General features: G+C 45.2%; 1 protein-coding gene across 3 annotated transcripts in view; it reads right to left on the minus strand.

Moving 5' to 3' along the window:
- The window catches only part of ZNF654 (zinc finger protein 654), a 53,967-nt gene extending 34,371 nt beyond the window's left edge, over positions 1–19,596 (minus strand). Inside the window, exons 1-2 of one of the 3 annotated variants that reach the window (XM_068270667.1) lie at positions 19,424–19,596; positions 1,338–1,483 (exon numbers count right to left, since the gene is read on the minus strand). In XM_068270667.1, coding sequence (XP_068126768.1) covers positions 1,338–1,483; positions 19,424–19,555 — 278 coding nt within the window. In that variant the 5' untranslated portion in view covers positions 19,556–19,596. Of the gene's footprint in view, positions 1–95; positions 282–1,337; positions 1,484–19,423 lie in introns of those variants that run through there. The other 2 variants (XM_068270669.1, XM_068270668.1) reach the window with 2 other exon arrangements.
- Between the last annotated feature and the right edge of the window lie 1,775 nt (positions 19,597–21,371).

The raw sequence follows: 21,371 nt of genomic DNA on the forward strand, positions 1-21,371 counted from the left end.
CCCCTCAGTGTTCTCCCCAGAATTTTTTTCCAGCCGGGTGGCATGAAAAAGTAGTCGGGTGGGGCCAGTTGAAAATGCAGGGCAACTGTGCTTACAGCATAGGAGGTGGTGAGGAGGTGAGCCGATGACAGCCGGGTGGTCACCAAATCTAGCCGGGTGGAGCACCCGGCTAAAAGAGCCTGGGGAGAACACTGCCCCTTTTACATGAGAAAACTATTCCTTTTCACAAACGGATCATCAGGGGGCGCTGTATGGCTGATATTGTGGTGAAACCCCTCCCACAAAAAACTCTGATGACCGTGGTCCTGGCAGTTTCCTGTCTGTCTGTTAACCTTGTTGCATTGTGGGAAATGGCTGTTTCAGCTGTTTCCAACTGACAAAAAAGCATGCAGCAGCTACATCACCTGCCAGCAGTAAAAATGTCACCATGTGATAAATGTCAGAATGTAAATCAGGGAGAGGAAAGATTTTACAATGAGCAAACACTGACTAAATCATTTATACATAATTATTGTAAAAATTAAGCACTTTTTTCTACTACATTATTTTCACTGGAGTTCCTCTTTAACTCTTCCTGTACTGGAAAAAATATGACGTGTCTTTGCTATTAATGTTCTACTTCTTAGCTTTACTACAGATACAATCTCTATATATAATTTGCAAGTGTCCCTGTGTCAGTGCTTTCTTGCACTGCGCAAGAATTTTATAGAAAAGGACTTGAGTTCAAAAAACGAGGAAATACAGTGCAGTTTTAGCAAAATCTTATAGAAAAAACTTTATTGGTACAAAATATCAAAAAATTCGTTAAAAAGCTTCTTCAATTCCACATGATTTGTCTTCCTATAATCAAAAATCAACCATAGGACATGAATAATTGAAGCTGATTGGTAGGTATTATATTCTGGCTTGATGCAACTTTGAATAGATGTTGTATTTTAAATACAACATCTATTCAAAGTTGCATCGTACGAGCGGCCGTTTCCATGCTATACCACTAACGACCAGCTGGTCGTTAAGTAGTTAAGGACCTGAGCCCACTGATGCAGTTGTGTCCGCTTTTCAGTTACACATCAATGTTACAAATACTGAAAAGCGCACAGAAGCAGACAACTGCGTTAGTGGGCTCGGGCCCAAAATGTTTTCCGGTAAGAGGTGAAAAATGATGCATAATTAACCAGAATTTTAAGATGAGTTAAGGCTGCCATTAACTATCCATACACAAGGTGCATTTCAGAAAAGACATACAGGTATGACCTATTCAGTTAGTTAGTGCTCTAATGAGTAACAAGGAGAATTGAGGTTTGAAACTATTTTGTTAAAGGTAAAAGTGTACTTACAAAGCTAGTCTACTCAAAACATACTGAACGTGCTCACATTCATCCGGGAAGGACACGCTGGCGGAGGTGAAGCAGCACAGCGCGGTTTGTAGGACTTGCAGCTGTGGTAATGGTATGTGCCACCGGGCAGTATATTCTTCTACAATCTGATGGAGAAACAAGAGACAGATCAGCAAATGGGCAGAAACAAGAAACATATCTATCATATTTACATGTTTGAAGCGATACAAGGCCAAACAGACGCGGAGGAGGCACTCTACTGGCTTGAACTTACATTTATCAAAGGACATACACAACATGTTTCGCTGTGTCCCCCTTCGTCAGGTGTCCTGAGGACAACACATGATGTGAATGTCCTATATTTGAAAAACACAAGTTCAAGCCAGTAGAGTGCCTACTAATCATTCTTTTGCTGTGTGGATTGCAGTGTTCTCTCCAAGCCCCATCAGTCGGGTGTTCCGTCCAGCTAATTTTGGTGAGCGCCCGGCTGTCATCAGCTCTCCTCCTCAGTCTCCTACTATCAGAGTGTCCTGACAATGCTGAAAACCTGAAACATGTAATTCAGACAGCATCCTCTAGGGGACAGCAGCGCTGAGTACACGGAGAGCTGTGTCAGCATGTTCATTCTGCCTCTTACCCTAAATATTAATTGCAGTCCTAGCTGGCCCCGCCTCCTCCACGTGCTGCTGCAGTAAGCTTTTCCTTTGACTGAGCCTACTGTGCAATGTGTTTAGTGTATGTTTCTGTGTGTGCGTAGTGTGTTTGTTTCTCTGTGAGTACTGTGTGATTTCTCTGTGTCTCCTGTCAGATGGCAATTGCCCAGGCTCCCCTCATGGAAGCACCAGCCCTGCATTTCCCTGCCACGCTCCACCCAGCCACATTTTCCTGCCACCAAGCTGGGAAAAAAATTCTGAGGAGAATTGGATCACCTGGCATTCACAGGCACATTACAGCCAGAGAAATCAGTATAATTATAAGCAGCATAGGCCTCAGGGTAGCATTACCAAATATCATTAATGCAATGTAAATATTTCCCAACATTTAGCTGGAATCAAACACACGTTTTTACACGGAATATACATATTACACCAAAATCTACACTGTTGTAAATAAAACGGGACCTAATGCTGGGAATACACGGTTCGTTTCAGGCAGGGCTGTGGAGTCGGAGTCGTGGAGTTGGGCAATTTTGGGTGCCTGGAGTCGGAGTCGGGAAAAAATGCACCGACTCCGACTCCTAATGAATTTGTAACTGTAATTAAAATAGAAAATATGATAAAATGTTTTATTTCTCAGATAATAGTTATAAAAAATAATGTATATATACAGTAATAGCTGTGCTTAGTCCACAAAAATGAAATAAACCAATCAAAATTAGTTACTTGTGCTGCTTCAATAAAGCAGTCCCCATATTTTTAAGGTCAGATATACATATCTGATTGTGACTGTATATATGATGTGTACACAGGAATCTATATATATAAAATCGGATGTATGTGTGTGTGTGTGTGTGTGTGTATGTGTGTGTGTGTGTGTGTATGTGCCGCGATCACGCGAAAACGGCTTGACCGATTTGAACGAAACTTGGTATACAGATCCCTTACTACCTGGGATGATATGTTCTGGGGGTCTCGCAGCCCCCCTGCACACCTGGGCGGAGCTACAAACAGCAAATCAGATTCCACCCATTCAAGTCAATGGAAAAAATGTAAAAGGCTGCCATTCTCACAGTAATCAAGCCAGAGTCCCCACACATGTCACAGTTGGTCACTTGGGGACCGAGGTTACAAATCCAGGAAAAGTGGGCGGAGCATAAAACAGCCAATCAAATTTCAGCCATTCATTTTAAATGGGAAAATGTAAACTGCAGCCATTCTTAGACTGTTAATCACAGAGTTCTCAAACTTGACACAGTTGGTCACTGGGTGAATGTGATTAAGATTCAAGAAAATGGGTGGAGCCTACAACAGCCAATCAAAATTCACCTGTTGATTTTCAAGGGGAATATTTAAACTGCTGCTATTCTTACACTTTTAATGGCAGAGGCTTCAAACTTGCTACAGTCGGTCATTGGGTGACTGGGGTCCAAATTCACTAAAGGGGCGGGGCCACATACAGCCAATCAGTTTTCCTTGGTGGACAAACTGCTTCCATTCACACATTTTTGATGCCAGGGACCTGACAGGTCACAAACTTGGTCATTGAGTGACTGTGTGTCAAGGTTACAAAAAGTGGGCGGAGCCAAAACAACTTTTACTGTGAAAATATAAACTGCAGCCATTCTTACACCGTTAATGGCAGGGTTCTCAAACTTTACACAGTTGGTCATTGGGTGACAGATTAAGATTTTGGAAGGTGGGTGGAGCCTACAACAGCCAATAAAAATTCACCTTTTGATTTTCAAAGTGAATATTTCATCTGCTACCATTCTCTTCTACTGGTAAACGCAGATGCCTCAAACCTGGTACAGTTGGTCACTGGGTGACTAGGGTCCAAATTCAGGAAGGGGGCGGAGCCACAAACAGCCAGATTTGTTTATTTTTCAATGGGAATATACAAAGTATTGATACCAAGGACCCCAAAGCTGATAAACTTCATAATTGAGTGACTGTATGTCAAGGTTAGAAAAAGTGGGCGGGGCCAACAACCTAATTTTTTACATTGCAGGGTTCCCAAACATTACACAATTGGCCACTGGGTAACTGGGATGAATATTCAGAAATGTGGGTGGAGCCTACAACAGCCAATCAAAATTCACCTATTGATTTTCAAGGGGAATATTCACATTGCTACCATTCTTACACTGTTAGTGGCAGAGGCCTCAAACTTGATACAGTCAATCATTGGGTGACTGGGGTCCAAATTCACTAAAGGGGTAGAGCCACAAACAGCCAATCAGATTTGTTAGATTTATTTCAGCCATTCTGTTATTGGCAGGGTTCTCAAACGTGACACAGTGGCCTCTGGGTGACTGGGACTAATATTCAGAAAAGTGGGTGGAGCCTACAGCAGCCAATCAAAATTCACCTTTTGATTTTCAAGGGGAATATTTACATTGCTGCCATTCATGCACTCTTAATGGCAGAGGCCTAACATCTGCTACAGTCAGTCACTGGGAGACTGGGATTTAAATTCTGAAGGGAGCGGGCCAAAAACAGCCAATCAGATTTGTTTAATTTCAATGGTAACATGCAACTTATTGATGCCAAACACCCCAAAGCTCATAAACTTGGTCATTAAGTGACTGTATGTCAAGATTAGAAATAGTGGGTGGAGCCAAAAACAACTAACTTTTTGAATGGGAAAATGTAAACTGCAGCTTTTCTTACACTGTTAATGGCAGGGTTCTCAAACTTCACACAGTTGGTCACTGGGTGACTAGGATTAATATTCGGAAAAGTAGGTGGCGCCTACAAGAGCCAATCAAAATTCACCTATTGATTTTCAAGGGGAATATTGAAACTGCAGCCATTCTCACACTGTTAATAGCAGAGGCCTCAAACCTGCTACAGTCGGTCGTTAAGTGTTTGGGGTTCAAATTCAGTAAAGGGGCGGAGCCAAAAACAGCCAGATTTCTTTGCTGGATAAACTGCTTCCATTAGCACAATTTTGATGCCAGGAACCCAAAAGCTCACAAACTTGGTCATTGAGTAGTGACTGCGTGTCAAGGTTACAAAAAGTGGGTGGAGTTAAAAACAGATTTTTCTGGGAAATTGTATACTGCAGCCCTTCTTCACTGTTAATGGCAGGGTTCTCAAACTTAGCATAGCTGGTTACTGGGTGACTGGTATTAATATTCAGAAAAGTGGGTGGAGCCTAAAAATGCCAATCAAAAATCACATGTCACTTTTCAAGGAGAATATTAAAATTGCTGCCATTCTTGAACTGTTAATGGCACAAGCCTCAAACCTGGTACAGTCGATCATTGGGTCACTGAGGTTCAAATTCAGAAAAGGGGACAGAGCCACAAACAGTGAATCAGATTTGTTTCATTTCATGGGAAAATACAAATTATTGATGCCAAGGACCCCAAAACTCACAAACTTGGGCATTGATTAGTGACTTTGTGTCCAGGTTACAAAAAGTGGGCGGTGCCAAAAACAAATTTCACTGGGAAAGTGTAAACTGCAGCCCTTCTTACACTGTTTATTTCAGGGTTCCCAATGTTTGCCCAGATGATCACTGAGTGACTGAGATTAATATTCAGGGGAAGTGGGTGGAGCCTATAATGGCCAATCAAAATTCACCTGTTGATTTTCAAGTGGAATATTTTAATTGCTGCCATTTTTACACTGTTAATAGCATATGCCTCAAACCTGCTACAGTTGGTCATTGGGTGACTGGGGTTCAAATGCTGGAGAGGGGTGGAGCCACAAACAGCCTGATTTGTTTAATTTCTATGGGAATATACAAATTATTGATGCCAAGGACCCCAAAGCTCACAAACTTGGTCATTGAGTGTTTGTGTGTTAGGGTTAGAAAATGGGCGGAGCCAAAACCAGTCAAATACATACCCGGGCAACGCCGCGTCATCAGTGGGTGGAGACAAATACAAATTTCACTGGGAAAATGTAAACTGCATCCATTCTGTTAATGGCAGGGTTTTTAAACTTTGCACAGTTGGTCACTGGGTGACTGGGATTAATATTCAGAAAAGTGGGTGGAGCCTACAAAAGTGAATCAAACTTCACCTGTTGCTTTTCAAGGGGAATATTTAATTGCTACCATTCTTGAACTGTTAATGGCACAGGCCTCAAACCTGGTACAGTTGGTTATTGGGTGACTGGGGTTCAAATTCAGAAAAGGGGGTGGAGCCACACACAGCCAATCACATTTGTTTCATTTCAATGCAGATTATTGATACCAAAGACCGCAAAGCTCACAAACTTGGTCAGTGAGTAATTGTGTGTTAGGGTTAGAAAAAGTAGGCGGAGCCAACACCAGCCAAATACATACACGGGCAACGCCGGGCAATCAGCTAGTCTCTTATATATACTAAATAACATCTATGCTGTAAGAATGAAGCCTGATGTGTAGCTATGTCACTAATAGAGATGGTCAACGAGATGGAAATAATTCTGCATTGATGCTGATTTATGCAAATGTATGCACTCCCTTTGCTCATGAAATCAAATAATTTGATATATTGTTAAAATTTGGTTTGGTGACTACAAATTAAAGGGTAACTGAGACGGATGAAAAGTAAAGTTTTATACATACCTGGGGCTTCCTCCAGCCCCCTTCAGGCTAATCAGTCCCTCGCTGTCCTCCACCACCCGGATCTTCTGCTATGAGTCCTGGTAATTCAGCCAGTCAGCGCTGTCCGGCCGCATGCCGCTCCCACAGCCAGGAACATTCTGCACCTGCGCAATAGTGCTGCACAGGTGTAGAATGCTCCTGGCGGCGGAGTGTGTGCATGCACACTACGCCCGACTGGCTCAAGTACCTGGACTCATAGCAGAAGATCCAGGTGGTGGAGGAGGACAACGAGGGACTGATTATCCTGAAGGAGGCTGGAGGAAGCCCCAGGTATGTATAAAACTTTAATTTCATCTGTCTCAGGTTTACTTTGTTACACAGTAGTACTATACTCTACATATGCACTCCCCACAGAGCTGCAGGGAATCCACTGAGAATGCTGTGCACATTGAACACAGAGGTGTTGTCTGTTTACAATCTCCTCATTCCCCTGCAGAGTACCTGCACATCATTCTTGCATGTACCCACACTTACATTGCCTAGGTCCTGATAGATGTTCTTTGTTCCGGTTTGTACCTTTTACAAATACTCTTACCAAGGACTAGTTTTAGTCTAAAGGGAATAAATATAGTAGTCTACATATCCTTCTCACTTCAGTTGTCTTGTAAAATTCCTAAGCGTTGGCAGTTAAGAGACTAATTTCATGTTACATACTTTTAATCAACAAAATTGTAATATGCAAATTAGGAGTCGGAGTCGAGGAGTCGGAGGAATCCTAAACTGAGGAGTCGGAGTCGGTGGATTTTTGGACCGACTCCACAGCCCTGGTTTCAGGCGCTCGATTCTCCTCTCGATCGTTTTTGTTGCTCAATTCTGCAGTCGATTCTCTTATCTACTGCTCGTGTTTCTTATCTTTTTCCATTCACTTCTATCAGAAATCGAGCGGCGAAAGGATCGAAAGGGAGATCGGACATGTCGGAAATCATCGAACCATCTAATCACCTCAAAAACTAACCGTGTATTCCCAGCATAATGCTAGGTACACACTATGAGATTTGTGGCAGATTTACTGTCAGATCGATTATTTCCAACCAGGGCTGTGGAGTTGGTACAAAAATCATCCGACTCCTCAGTTTATGAAACCACCGACTTCGACTCCAGGTACCCAAAATTGCTCCGACTCCTTAACCATTTCACCCGCTGACGTGAGCTTCACATCCGCAGCGGCAGGTGCTAGAGCCGCAGGGACACGCTAGTCACGTCCCTGCAATTTGGGGGGGGTCTGCAAGCGATCCTGCGGGCAGGTGCCTGCGATCGTGCTGCTGCTGCTAGCAGGGGGGGGGGGGGGGAAATTGGCTGCAGGGGACAAAAGTCCCCTGTGCCAATCCGTACATGTCCGCCAAGAATAAACACTGTTTTTGTTCTAAAACAGTGTTTATTCTGTAAATGGAGCAGCTGCGATTTCCGCCGCCCGATCGTTAAATTTATGAATTTATGAATGTTTCCATTCATAACCTCCCCACTGCCACTGGGATCGGAGGTTTCCGATGGAAGCCTACGTCACTTCCCTCGTTACAATGTAGTGATACATTGTATCCCAATTAGCGTACATTGTATGCTAATGGGATTTTTGCTCAACAGGGACATCTTGTGGCCAAATAGTAAAACACACCTACTGACTTTGGGGAATAAACATAAATGATTATTTATGTCAAGAGGACATATAATTAATAAATAATGGGCTAAAAATTTGTGGTGGATGTAAAACTGAAAAAAATGCACCTTTATTTCCAAATAAAATATTGTCACCATACATTACATCAGGGGTATAATTTTAACGTTATAACCGAGACAAATGGCCAAATAAAATGTGTGGATTTTAATTATGATAGCATTACTATAAAACTGTAATGGCTGAAAACTGAAAAATTATGAATTTTTTCCATTTTTTTCTTATTATTCCCATTATAATGCATTTAGAATACAATAATTCTTAGCATAATTTACCAAAGAAAGCCTAATTGGTAGCAGAAAAAACAAGGTCTAGATCATTTCGCTGTGATAAGTAGTGATAAAGTTATTGGGGAATGAATGGGAGAAGCGCTGACAGGTGAAAATTCCTCTCGTCCATAAGGTGAAAAATTCCCGCGGGCTGAAATGGTTACCGTATTTTTCGGACTATAAGACGCTCCGGACTATAAGACGCTCCAGACTATAAGACGCACCTAGGTTTAGAGGACAAAAATCAGGAAAAAAAACAAAAACTAAACCTAGGTGTGTCTATGGTGCAGGGGCATCTTATGGATCTTTCCTTCCAATTATTTTGCTCCCCTTATGCATTCCTTGTATTTATTTTGCCCCCTGTGGTCCTCCTATGTCCCTCTGTACTTTGTCCACCTTGTGTCCTCTGCCCCGTGTCCTCTTTCCCCCTTCCTCTGTCTCCATGTTCTCCGGCCCCCTGTGTCTTCTTTCCCCTTTCCTCTGTCTCCATGTCCTCTAACCCTCTGTGTCTTCTTTCCCCCTTCCTCTGTCTCCATGTCCTCTGGCCCTCTGTGTCTTCTTTCCCCCTTCCTCTGTCTCCATGTGCTCTGTCCACCTGTGTCCTCTGTCCTGGCGTCCAATGCCCTGTGCTCTGACCCTCTTCCTTAGTCCCCTGTTTCCTGCATGTCCAGGGTCTTTATCCCCATTGTCCCAGTGTGTGCTGTGTCCCAGGGTCTGCATGTCTGCCAACCCCCTATGTCCCAGTGTCTGCCTGTCTCCAGTCACTCTGTGACCCGGTGTCTGCGTGTCACAGTGTAATAATCACATAAATGCAACTACCCCGTGTCTGCTTGTCCCAGGGGCCGCCTGTCTCTAGTCACTCTGTGACCCGGTGTCTGCGTGTCTAAGTGTAATTACATGCAGCTGCCCGGTGTCTGCTTGTCCTGGGGCCGCCTGTCTCCAGTGTTGGTGTTCCAGCCAGGGTAATAATCATATACATGTAGCTGCCACTTATTAACCACGCTGTCCCCCGTGTCTCAAATACATACCTCGTATCTTTTATCATCGCGCTGTCCCACGCTACCGCCGCAGCTTGCATCATCGTGAAGTCCTGGACGTCTTTGCAGAGGAATAACCAATCAGGCTGGTGGCCAATCTCTGCGCGCTGTGATTGGCCCAATTGACGGAGAGGTGGTCCCGCCCGCGAGACCATCGCGTCCTATCAACATAGGAGCAGGGAGCAGAGAGCATTCTGATTGGCCGTTAAAGTCACCGCCCCCTGCCTGATTGGTTAATTCTCTGCAAACGTCCAGGACTTCCCGATGATGCAAGTTGCGGCGGTAGCGGGGGACAGCGCGATGAAAAAAGATATGAGAGGTATGTATTTGAGACACGGGGGACAGCGTGGTTAATAAGTGGCAGCTACATGTATATGATTATTACCCTGGCTGGAACATCAACACTGGAGACAGGCGGCCCCAGGACAAGCAGACACCGGGCAGTTTTATCTATGTGATTATTACACTACGACATGCAGACACAGGGACATGCATACGCCGGGAGCAGGCAGACACTGAAATAGAGGGACACATGGACGGGGGATGCACCCGGGAAGGAGGCTCAGGTCCAAATATGTAGTATTCGGACTATAAGACGCACTGACTTTTCCCCCCCACTTTTGAGGGAGAAAAAGTGCGTCTTATAGTCCGAAAAATACGGTAATCTAATTTTTACAAAGGCTATGGATTTGGTTCAAAAATCATCCGACTTCTCAGTTTATTGAAACCCCCGACTGACTCGCGGTACCCAAAATTGCTCAGACTCCAACTCCTCGACTGACTCCACAGCCCTGTTTCCAACATGTCCGATCTGATTTCTGATTAACTTCCAACTGTTTTCCGTTCACTACTATAGGAAATCTATCGGAACATGCTCGGAAATCAAATTGGACATGTTGGAAATAATCGATCTGACAGTTAATCTGCCAGAAAATCTCATAGTGTGTACCCAGCATTAGGCCATGCATTAACTTATACACAATGCCAGTTGCCTGGCTGTCATGCTGAGCCTGGTAAGCATAATGCCTGGTTCACACCATGCAATTTCCCATCAGACTGGTCAAAACGATTATCAACAGGTCCAATCTGATTTCCTATTGTTTATGTGATTCATTTTGATTAGAAGTGATCGAAAATCGATCGGATTTAATATAATCAATTCAATGGGAAATTGCATGGTGTGTACCAGGCATAAGACTAAGGAGTCGGAGTAATTTTGGGTACCTGGAGTCAGAGGTTTCATAAACTGAGGAATCCAAGTTGGATGATTTTTGTACTGACTCCACAGCCCTGTTTCTGACATTGTCAGATCTGACAAGATTAGCTGCATGCTGCATTGTAGCGTGGATCGGAGGGGTTGGCCCTAGAGCTGCGCAGCCGCACTCGGGGCAATGCGGACTGCGCAGCCGCGGCCAGCTCCGGCGGCCATATTAGGAGCGGCATGAGAGCCCGACCCGACCTGTGGGGTCGCGATTGGTACGGGGGGCGCTTGCAGGAAGGGGACCCGGCGGAACTGCATGGAGGGCGCGGACGGCGTCCTCCGTGCATTTAAACAGCTTCCAGGTACTTGACTTTTTTAAGCATTCTGGCCTCGTAAGTCCTTTAAAATAATACCTGCTACCATAATTAAAACCCACGTATTTTATTTGCCCATTTGTCCCGGTGATTACACCACTTAAATTATGTCTCTATCACAATGTATGGCACCAATATTTTATTTGGAAATAAAGGTGCATTTTTTCAATTTGCGTCCATTACTATTTACAAGCTTATAATTTAAAAAACAGTAGTAATATACCCTCTTGACATGCATATTAAAGTTTAGACCCTTCGGTAACTATCTGATTTTTTTAATTGTCATTTTTTTTTTAATTAAAAAAATGTGAGTATTTTTGGGTGTGCAGTAAATAATTAATATCAAATGTAAATGTGTGCCTATTCATAAAGAAATTTTTTTTTTTATATAGATGTAGTTTTACTATTTGGCCACAAGATGGCCTCAGTCTTTTTGGAGCTTACTGTAGGCTTAAAGAAGGTGAAGAGGGGATGTGTAACAAAATGATCGCCTTCTCCACAGAAGCCAGCGATTATTCTAACGGGGACATGGATGAACGAATGGGAACTGGGTTCCCATTCATTGATCTCCAGTCTAATAGTCTCCAGTCTTATAAAGTGGTCCTTGGAAAAGATGGCAGCTTCCATGTCTAGAGGGGTGGCACCCAGAAAAAGGACAACTATTCAAAAAGGTATGTGAAGGCTGCCATATTAATTCCTCTGCCTCTAATACTTTTAGCCATAGCCCCTGAACAAGCATGCAGCAGATCAGGCGTTTGACATTATTGTCAGATCTGACAAGATAATCTGCATGCTTGTTTCTAGTGTGATTCAGACACTACTGCAGCCAAGTAGACCAGCAGGGCTGCCGGGCAACTGGCATTGCTTAACGTCACGTCAACTGTCCTTTAAGTAATTACACTTTCCCAAACTTTATAACAAACCTCCCTTATGGGAAGGTTTTTGTTAATGAAAAAAAAAAAACTGACTTCAGATGCAGTTTGCTTTAAGGTGCATACACAATAACTGCTAAATGTAGCAACTACTGTAAATGTCAGAAACACCTTTCACGGGCTATGGCTAAAGGTATTAGAGGCATAGGATCAGCGTCCAGTCAACTGTAAATAAATATGGCAGCCCACATATCACTCTCACTTCAGTTGCCCTTTAAAGTTTCTGTATGTGACAGTACTTTGTATAGTTCTGAACCAGTTCTGTAGCATGCCTGAAGAAAAAACTTAAAGTTTTGAAAGCTTGCAAAGAAATCTTGTAAAGTTAGCCATTAAAGGTATCACCTAAACAACTTTTGCTGTTAGTTATGTCTTTGGATAAGCTATCTTTAAATGGGATGAAAAGCCATTTGCACTGGAAAATAAAACCATCCAAAAGAAAAAAAAATGCTTATTTAGCTAGTCTATTCTCTATGTTTAGTGTTCAATATAAGATTTAGAAGAGCTTTGATATGAAAAGAGGAAAATCATTTTCTGCTAACGGCAAACGTCGCCTAACAACAGGCTTACATCACTGTGTAAACTCTCCAAAGGGAAGGGTGGATTCAATTACCTTCTAGTCATAGTGTCCTCATCTTACCCAAAATAGGAAGCTTACTTATATTTACATGCAGATAAGCTTGTAACTGTAGCTTAAAACAAAAACTTCCCACAATCCCTCTTGCACTGCACAGTTCTTCCAGTTAGGCAGGGGAACATATAGGGGCCTATTTTAGAGGAAAAAAGGGGGGGGAGGGAAGAGGGGGTTACACTTTTTTTGGGAGCACTATTTTTTGCCATTTATTTCTGGATGTTAACCTCCCTGGCGTTATGATTATTTCCAGATATAGGGTCTAAAAGCCATGCTATTTTTTTCACGAGCTTTTGGTCTCTCCCCCCCCCCCCCCAACAAAAAAAGAAAAACACCATAGCACAAAGTTCTGCAGCAGTTCCTGCATTTAACTCACTCTGAGCTGTGGATTTCCATCCTGAGCCTGACTCGGGATTACCGGAAAGGTTAAAAAAAACCCTTTAACTCCAAGTGAGGAATACTAGTGACCGCATAGCACTCTATATCTTTGCACAGATATGCGTGTGTAAAGAATTTTAGGTCCTGTTGGTACTGCCTAATCAGAATAGAGAGCAACATTCTCTATACCACAGGTGTCAAACACAAGGCCCGCGGGCAGAATGCAGCCCTCCTTGCCTTTTTATGTGGCCCTGCAGAGCTTCAAATGTGCATCATTATAAGCAGAAAAAAACCAACAACCGTACACTGCCTTCCCATCCAGAGGATGACAGATGTTTGCAAGAGACCTGATACAGCAGTTAAAGTGTAACTGTCGGGCATAAAATCAAAAATCAATTCTTTATTTTTATCTGGTAAACAAGTAATAAGGATGCTAATCAGACAATCCAAAAGTTAAAATCTTTTTTATTTTTCTTATTTATAAATGATCATTCCCCAGTTTACCTGACTCTTATTTGGTACGTTGCCGCACAAAGGAAGTTGCAGGGCATTCTGGGTTGTCCTTTTGTGCTTCTGTACATTAGTTAAAGGGGAACTTCAGCATAAACAAACATGCTGTCATTAAAGGACTTACGGGGCGAATTGCTTAAAAAAAGTTATGTACCTCATTGCTAAAGCAGACCTCAGGGCAGACGAACAGCACCTTCCTTTTCACTATCAGGTGCTTTATCCTTCTAATCCAGGTCACATTGCAGCTCCCGACCCTCCTCAGGGTCGCCCGAGCAGAATCGCCGCTTTAAAAATCTAACTCCTGCGCAGCTTGCATAGCCGTGGCTGCTCAGGATTACAGCCCCGCTCGTGTCCGCCCTCACTCCGTGCGCTCTATTATACGTCATGTGGGCGGCTCCACATGACCACCCACATGACGAACTACACTGCCAGCCAGCCGCGCCCCCTCGACAGAGAATACAAGCGCTGAGCGAGCAGGTACTCACTCGCTCAGCGCTTGTATTCTCTGCGGAGGGGGCGCGGCTGGCTGGCAGTGTAGTTCGTCATGTGGGTGGTCATGTGGAGCCGCCCACATGACGTATAATAGAGCGCACGGAGTGAGGGCGGACACGAGCGGGGCTGTAGTCCTGAGCAGCCACGGCTATGCAAGCTGCGTAGGAGTTAGATTTTTAAAGCGGCGATTCTGCTCGGGCGACCCTGAGGAGGGTCGGGAGCTGCAATGTAACCTGGATTAGAAGGATAAAGCACCTGATAGTGAAAAGGAAGGTGCTGTTCGTCTGCCCTGAGGTCTGCTTTAGCAATGAGGTACATAACTTTTTTTAAGCAATTCGCCTCGTAAGTCCTTTAAGTTACGTTATGTTAATTAAAATAGATTCCTATGGGAGAAAAGCGCTATAGAAATGTTATTGTATTGTAATATAATCTCTTACCCACCCTGTTTTAAAAGAACAGGCAAATGTTTGTGATTTCATGGGGGCAGCCATCTTTGTCAGGGGGGGCGGCCATCTTTTTGGTTGAAAGGAGGTGACAAGGAGCATGCGACACAGTTCCAACTGTCCTGTGTCCTGATCTCCCCTCCCAGCTGCGCGCGCTAGGCTTCAAATCTCAAATTTAAAAAAAAAAAAAAATGTGCTCCAAAAACAGCAGATTGAGAACAACATCAGAAATCCCATCATGCTTTGCACAGCATCAGGGGAAAAATGCCCGGGCAGTTTTCTTCTGTGCAGCTAATAATGAGGCTTGGATAAGAAAAAACGAAGTTCTGATGCTGTAAAACTGTTAACCACTTCTGTACCAGGGGGTGGTTTTGCTGATCGGTGCTGCATGGGCTCTTCAGCCTGCAGCACCGATCAGATAGCAGCCAGGGCGATCAGACTTCCCCCCCCCTTTTTTCCCCACTAGGGGGATGTCCTGCTGGGGGGGTCTGTTCGCCGCCGGCTGCTTGCGCTTGCGGGGGGAGGTTCTTCAAAGCCCCCCTCCGCAGCGCTTCCTGGCCTCCTTCCCCTTCCCTCCCTCTCCCTCCCCCTGTGAACGGCGCAGGACGGAATTCCGTCCTGCGCCTGATAGGATAGGCTTCTGCCTATCAGATGCCGGCGATCCCCGGCAAATCAGAGGCCGGGGATCGCCGATCTCCGTCACGGCGCTGCTGCGCAGCAGCGCCGTATATATGTAAACACCCGTGTGTTTATATTTACCCTGCGAGACGCGATCGGCGGCTCGCAGGGTGTTCACGGAGACACCCTCCGTGAACTGACATGGAACGGCCGCTCGTACGAGCGGCCGTTTCCATGGAATCCACTTCAGGATTCAGGGGCGTACTTATGCGTATGCAGAATCCTGAAGTGGTTATAGAAACACCAAGCCTTTTCAGTGCTGCTGAGTACATTTTTAGTCTGGAGGTTCACTTTAAGTCTGAGGGGAAACAAAGAAGCAAAAAAAGAAGACAACCCAGCATGCCCGGCAACTTCCTTTGTGCGGCAACGTACCAAATAAGAGTCAGGTAAACTAGGGAATGATTATTTATCAGCAAGAAAAGTAATAGAGATTTTAACTTTTTTATTGCCTGGTTAGCATCTGTATTACTTGTTTACCAGATAAAAATAAAAGAACTGATTTTTGATTTTATGCCCGACAGTTACTCTTTAAGTAAGTGTATACAGAAATTTCTCAACTGTGCTACTATGCAGAAAAGGTAGGAGCAGGGATCCAGGTTCACTCCACGGTCACTATAGCTATGCCACTTTATGTGAGACCGTCGATAGATGGTAATTCTTAATAAACAATTTGGCCCATGACTTAAGACTAGGTTTTAGATTTTGGCCCCTTAAGTGATTGAGTTTGACACCCCTGCTGTATACTGACACCAGGGCTGTGGAATTTGAGTCTTAAATACAGAGTCAACAAAAATGTTCTAACTCAAATTGTAGTGATAAAACATGCTATGTTAAAAATCTATTTTACAGACAATAGTCACAATAAAAGTACTTCTCTGTTGAAACAATAAATCCAAGTGGGAAGTTACTTCACTAGTGTGAAGGCCAACCGCGCTATTATGCAACCTGACACTCCTGCATAAATTTTGATCGGAGTTACAGTGCGGACATGTAATTTACAGCATGCAGTGTTTACACATTACACAGAACCATTTACATCAGAGATCCCGATAACCTCACTGCATGCTGGCCTGGGAATAAAACTAGTTGATGCCATTGTTATTGTTTTGTCGGAGTTTGCAGACTCACTGGGGAACTGGCAGTTCTAAATCCGACTAATTCTAAAAAAGAAAGCTATCATTACATTCCACAAGGCGATATTTATAAACAACAACAAAAAATTACAGTACATTTTACAGTAGACCTGAACTCTTGCACAGGACAGAAGGAAAACACAGAGAAATGCACCCCGTATGTATTTAGAGATAACAGCCTGTCTAATTCCCTCGCATCTGTTACTAATCATAACTGTCATTTGATCCCTCAGCTGTGTCAGCTAGCTGCCTCGGCACAGCAGATAATTTGTAAACACAGAATGTTAACCCTACGTCTCCTTCCATGAAAGCAGGAAGTAGACACTGCAGATGTATTGCAGGATTCGTATGTGCTGTAAAAAACTTTCTTTAAAGGTTATTTTGCTGTTGCTTATCTTTTAGAGGAGAGAGGAAGTTCTGAGTTCAGGTCTGCTTAAGGCCTCTTGCACACTGCACGCGATTCAGATTCCGCTTTTTAATCAGTTTTTACATCCGCTTCAGATTCTGATTTGCAGTTTGCTCCCTGCACACTGCAAATCTGAATCTGATGTAAAAACTGATTAAAAAGCGGAATCGGAATCGCGTGCAGTGTGCAAGAGGCCTTATAGGGACCCTGAAGTGAAGAAACTCACTTCAGATTTGATACATACGCAAGTACAGAGAAGGCTCTGGATACCAGTCTGTCCCATCGTTCCAGAGCTGTCCCCTATTAAAGTAATTTGTCCTGCTAGGTCGAAATGTAGTTCGAAAGGCAGGCGAAGGAGTACCAAAGACCTAGGAAGGTGAATAACTTTAACTGAGCACAGCACAGGAACAACAGTACTGAACAAGACCCAGGAAACCTCTATGGTACCCAGAACCTTACATCTTCTTAAAGAGAACCTGTACTGAGTAAAAATATTTATAATAAACACATGAGGTAACTTCAAATGAGCATTCAATAGTTACCTTGCCATCAGTTCCTCTCAGAAGCTCACCATTTTCTTCTGACAATAATCCCATCCAGTTCTGACAATATTTTGTCAGAACTGAAATATATCAGTTGCTGTCAGTAAAATATCAGTTGCTGTCAGTTATTTATCAGTTGCTTTCAGTTATAGCTGAGAGGAAAACTGATGTACCAGGTAATGTCCATGTTTCCCTATGACTCAAGTGGGCATGTTACAGTTTAACTGTGTGCTGACCAGAAAGCTGTTATGGGTAATGGCCATTTTTAAAATGGAGGACGGAAAATTCCCTTGATCCCAGTGAACAAACAGGACGCGGGACAGGAGAAAGACACTGAGGAGTAGACTACACGGGAGGTAAGTATGACTTGTGTATGCTTATTTTGACTTTTAATTTTCAGTACAGGTTTTCTTTAAGTATCAAACAGTTTGCTTTAAAACGGTCTTGTGAGTGCTCTGGTGCGGGATGTGTCAGCAGCAGGCAGGGAGTGCATGGTGTGGGAGGGGTCAGCAGCAGGCAGGGAGTGCATAGTGTTGGAGGGGTCAGCAGCAGGCAAGGAGTGCATGGTGTGGGAGGGGTCAGCAGCAGGCATAGAGTGCTCTGTTTTGGGAGGAGGTGTCAGTTGCAGGTAGGGAGTACTGTGGTGTGAAATGTGTCTGCAGCACAGAGGAAGTACTGTGATGTGAGTGTTGGCAGCAGAAAGGAAGTACTGTGGGGTGAGAGGTGTCGGCAGAGGACAGGGAGTGCTGAGAGGTGTCAGCAGTCAGGCAAGCAGGGAGTGCTGTGTTGTGGGAGGTGTCAGCAGCAATCAGGAAGTGTTGGGAGGTGTCAGCAGCAAGCAGGAAGTGTTGTGGGAGGTGTCAGAAGCAAGCAGGAAGTGTTGTGGGAGGTGTCAGAAGCAAGCAGGAAGTGTTGTGGGAGGTGTCAGAAGCAAGCAGGGAGTGCTTTGGTGTGGGAGGTGTTGGCAGCAGGCAGGGAGTGCTGTGGAGTGGGAGGTGTTGGCAGCAGGCAGGGAGTGCTGTGGAGTGGGATAGAGTGCCGTGGGAGGTGTCCGCAGCAGGCAAAGTTGAGTGCTGTGGAATGTGTCTGCAGCAGGCAGGGTGTGTTCTGTTGTGGAAGGTGTCAACAGCAGACAGTGTGCTTAGGTGTGGGAGGTGTTAGCAGCAGGCAAGCAGGGGTGCTATGGGAAGTATCAGCAGCAGACAGGGAGTGCACTGCGTGGGGATGTCAGCAGCAGGTAGGGAGTGCTCTGGTGTGGGAGGTGTCAGCAGCAGGTAGGAAGAGCATGGCATGGGGATATCAGCAGCAGGCAGGGAGTGCATGAGGTGGGAGGGGGTCAGCAGCAGGCAGGGAGTGCATGAGGTGGGAGGGGGTCAGCAGCAGGCAGGGAGTGCATGAGGTGGGAGGGGGTCAGCAGCAGGCAGGGAGTGCATGAGGTGGGAGGGGGTCAGCAGCAGGCAGGGAGTGCATGAGGTGGGAGGGGGTCAGCAGCAGGCAGGGAGTGCATGAGGTGGGAGGAGGTCAGCAGCAGGCAGGGAGTGCATGAGGTGGGAGGAGGTCAGCAGCAGGCAGGGAGTGCATGAGGTGGGAGGGGGTCAGCAGCAGGCAGGGAGTGCATGAGGTGGGAGGGGGTCAGCAGCAGGCAGGGCGTGCATGAGGTGGGAGGGGGTCAGCAGCAGACAGGAAGTGCATGATGTGGGAGGGGGTCAGCAGCAGACAGGGAGTGCATGATGTGGGAGGGGGTCAGCAGCAGGCAGAGTTCTGTTGTGAGAGGTGTCAGCCAACAGGAAGTATTTGATGTGGATGGGGTGCTGTGGGAGGGGTCAGCAGCAGGCAGGGAGTGCTGTGGGAGGAGTCAGCAACAGGCAGGGAGTGCTGTGGGAGGGGTCAGCAGCAGGCAGTGGTACAGTTTCGTGCCAGCAGCAGGTTAGGCTGTCAGGCAGCAGACAGCGCAGGGTGGCAGCAGGTTAGGCTGTCAGGCAGCAGGAAGAGCAGTGTAGCAGCAGGTTAGGCTGTCAGGCAGTGAGGTAGGCATGGCAGAGTAGTCCGGGCAGGGTAGTGCAGCCAGGCTCGGCCATACACACTGCATCCAGTGTTCCTTCCAGTCTCCGGGCAGCCGGAGCCTCGCTCACCTCGCAGAAGCGCCGGCAGTACTCGCGGCTTCTCAGCTCTCGCACTTCTATCCCCGCCAGCTCCTCCTCCACTATCGCCTCCAGCTCCTCCACCAGCCTCTCCAACTCCTGATCACTCTCATCTTCCGCCATGCTGCTGTCTCCGACCTGCGCGTACTGCTAGCGCCGGGTAACCGCCCCCTCCCCTTCCTGCTCCGCCCGCTCTCGCACGCCATTGGCCGAACGCCGCGTCAATCCGCCGGGATCCCACCAAGAGGGGCGGGGCGGGACGCTTAGGGGACCCGGCGCTGAACGCTGATTGGATGCCTGTTATATCCGTCAACACACTGTCTCCGGAAGAGGTGACGTCAGGATTTAGGCGTCAGTCATTGGCTGGGACATGGATTGTCATTAATAGCCGATAGAATGGGCTGTCATAAAATAGGCGGGGCGACTGGCTGGCAGCCTTTATTAGTGATTGTTGTGTGTGGCGCTGTCACCTTCTAATTATATTCTAATTATCTATATGTGTGTCTCACAGGGGAGACACTGGAGGAGCAACCATATCCAAGGGGGCGTTCCTGATTAGCTTATTCAAGTGCATGAGTGGAGTGTGTGTGTAATAGATTGTGGCCCTATCCCTATAGTAACTAATCCTCTCTTTTCTTTAACTGTAACTCTATAACCTACATAGGGGGTGCTGATGAGGTTTTGTGTCCCCCTTCCCCAGTCAGAAGTCCCTTCACCCATAACAATAGGTAGCCACCACCCCTCCCCCTTCTAAGAAAAAAAAGGGTAGTCCTCCAGTATAGGCATAGTAGTAGCAGTAGGGTATTGTACCGTGTTAGCCATCAGTAAAAGCAAGAAGTTTTAAATCAGGATGATACCGTTTAATGGCTAACTACAAATGAATAAGAATAAACAAGCTTTCGGCCTTGCAGCCTTCGTCAGGTTTACATCCTGTTAGTTTGCAAGCTGGTGGTACAGACAGCTTATATACATGCAACATCAAAAGGGAAAACAGATATTTTTTTTCAAGCATAAATACGTCATTAAGATGCCTTAATACAAACAGACCATCTAAATGGGGTAAGATAAGGATCCTTGTTTACTCCATTGCTCACAGACCTGGTATTAGGATTGACCCAGAGGTATCGTAAATTCTTAGTTCACAAGCTCAGCTAGAGTGGCTGAGACAGTTCATATATCATCAATCTTATACCAATATAGCAAGTTGTTGTCCTTATTCAAACCCTTCTGCACAGCTTTGAACCAATTTATACATTTTGTTTCTGCTATTAATCGGTCATTTGACGTTTTGAAACCGCCCTTCAGGGCAGTGACACGAAGATCATCCATGCTGTGTCCGTTGGACCGAAAGTGTGTAGCAACTGGGAGTCCAGATTTGGTATCATTAATAGTGTGCCTATGTCCATTCATACGTTTGCGCAGAGTTTGTCCAGTTTCTCCCACGTACATAACATTGGGGCATTTAGCACACATGATCAGATATACCAGATTGGTGGACCCACAGGAAAATTTACCTTGTACTCTGTACTCCTGTTGTGAACCTGGTATCGTTACCCTGTCAGTGGAGTAAATGTGTCTGCAGGTCCCACATATTTTTTGTCGGCAGGGTGATGTTCCGTTTTGTTGAGGCCTATTCAAAGAGCTCCTGACAATCATCTGTTTTAGATTGTGTGGTTGCCGATATGACAAGAGTGGAGGTTTAGGGAATATCGTTCTCAGTCTGTGATCCTTGTGTAAAATGGGATGAAGTTCCTTAGCAATCCTCCTTAAGATCTCCAGGTGTGGGTTGTAGGTGACAATCAAAGGGACACGTTCCTCTTTCTGGTTTTGCTTATATTTCAGGAGTTCAGTCCTGGGGATGTTGCTGGCTTTCCTGATTTGGGCCTCAGCCATGGGAGGACTGTAACCTTGTTTAACCTCCTTGGCGGTTAATTTTTTT

The sequence above is a fragment of the Hyperolius riggenbachi genome, chromosome 2 (genome assembly GCF_040937935.1).
Source record: "Hyperolius riggenbachi isolate aHypRig1 chromosome 2, aHypRig1.pri, whole genome shotgun sequence".
Taxonomy (NCBI): Eukaryota; Metazoa; Chordata; class Amphibia; order Anura; family Hyperoliidae; genus Hyperolius; species Hyperolius riggenbachi.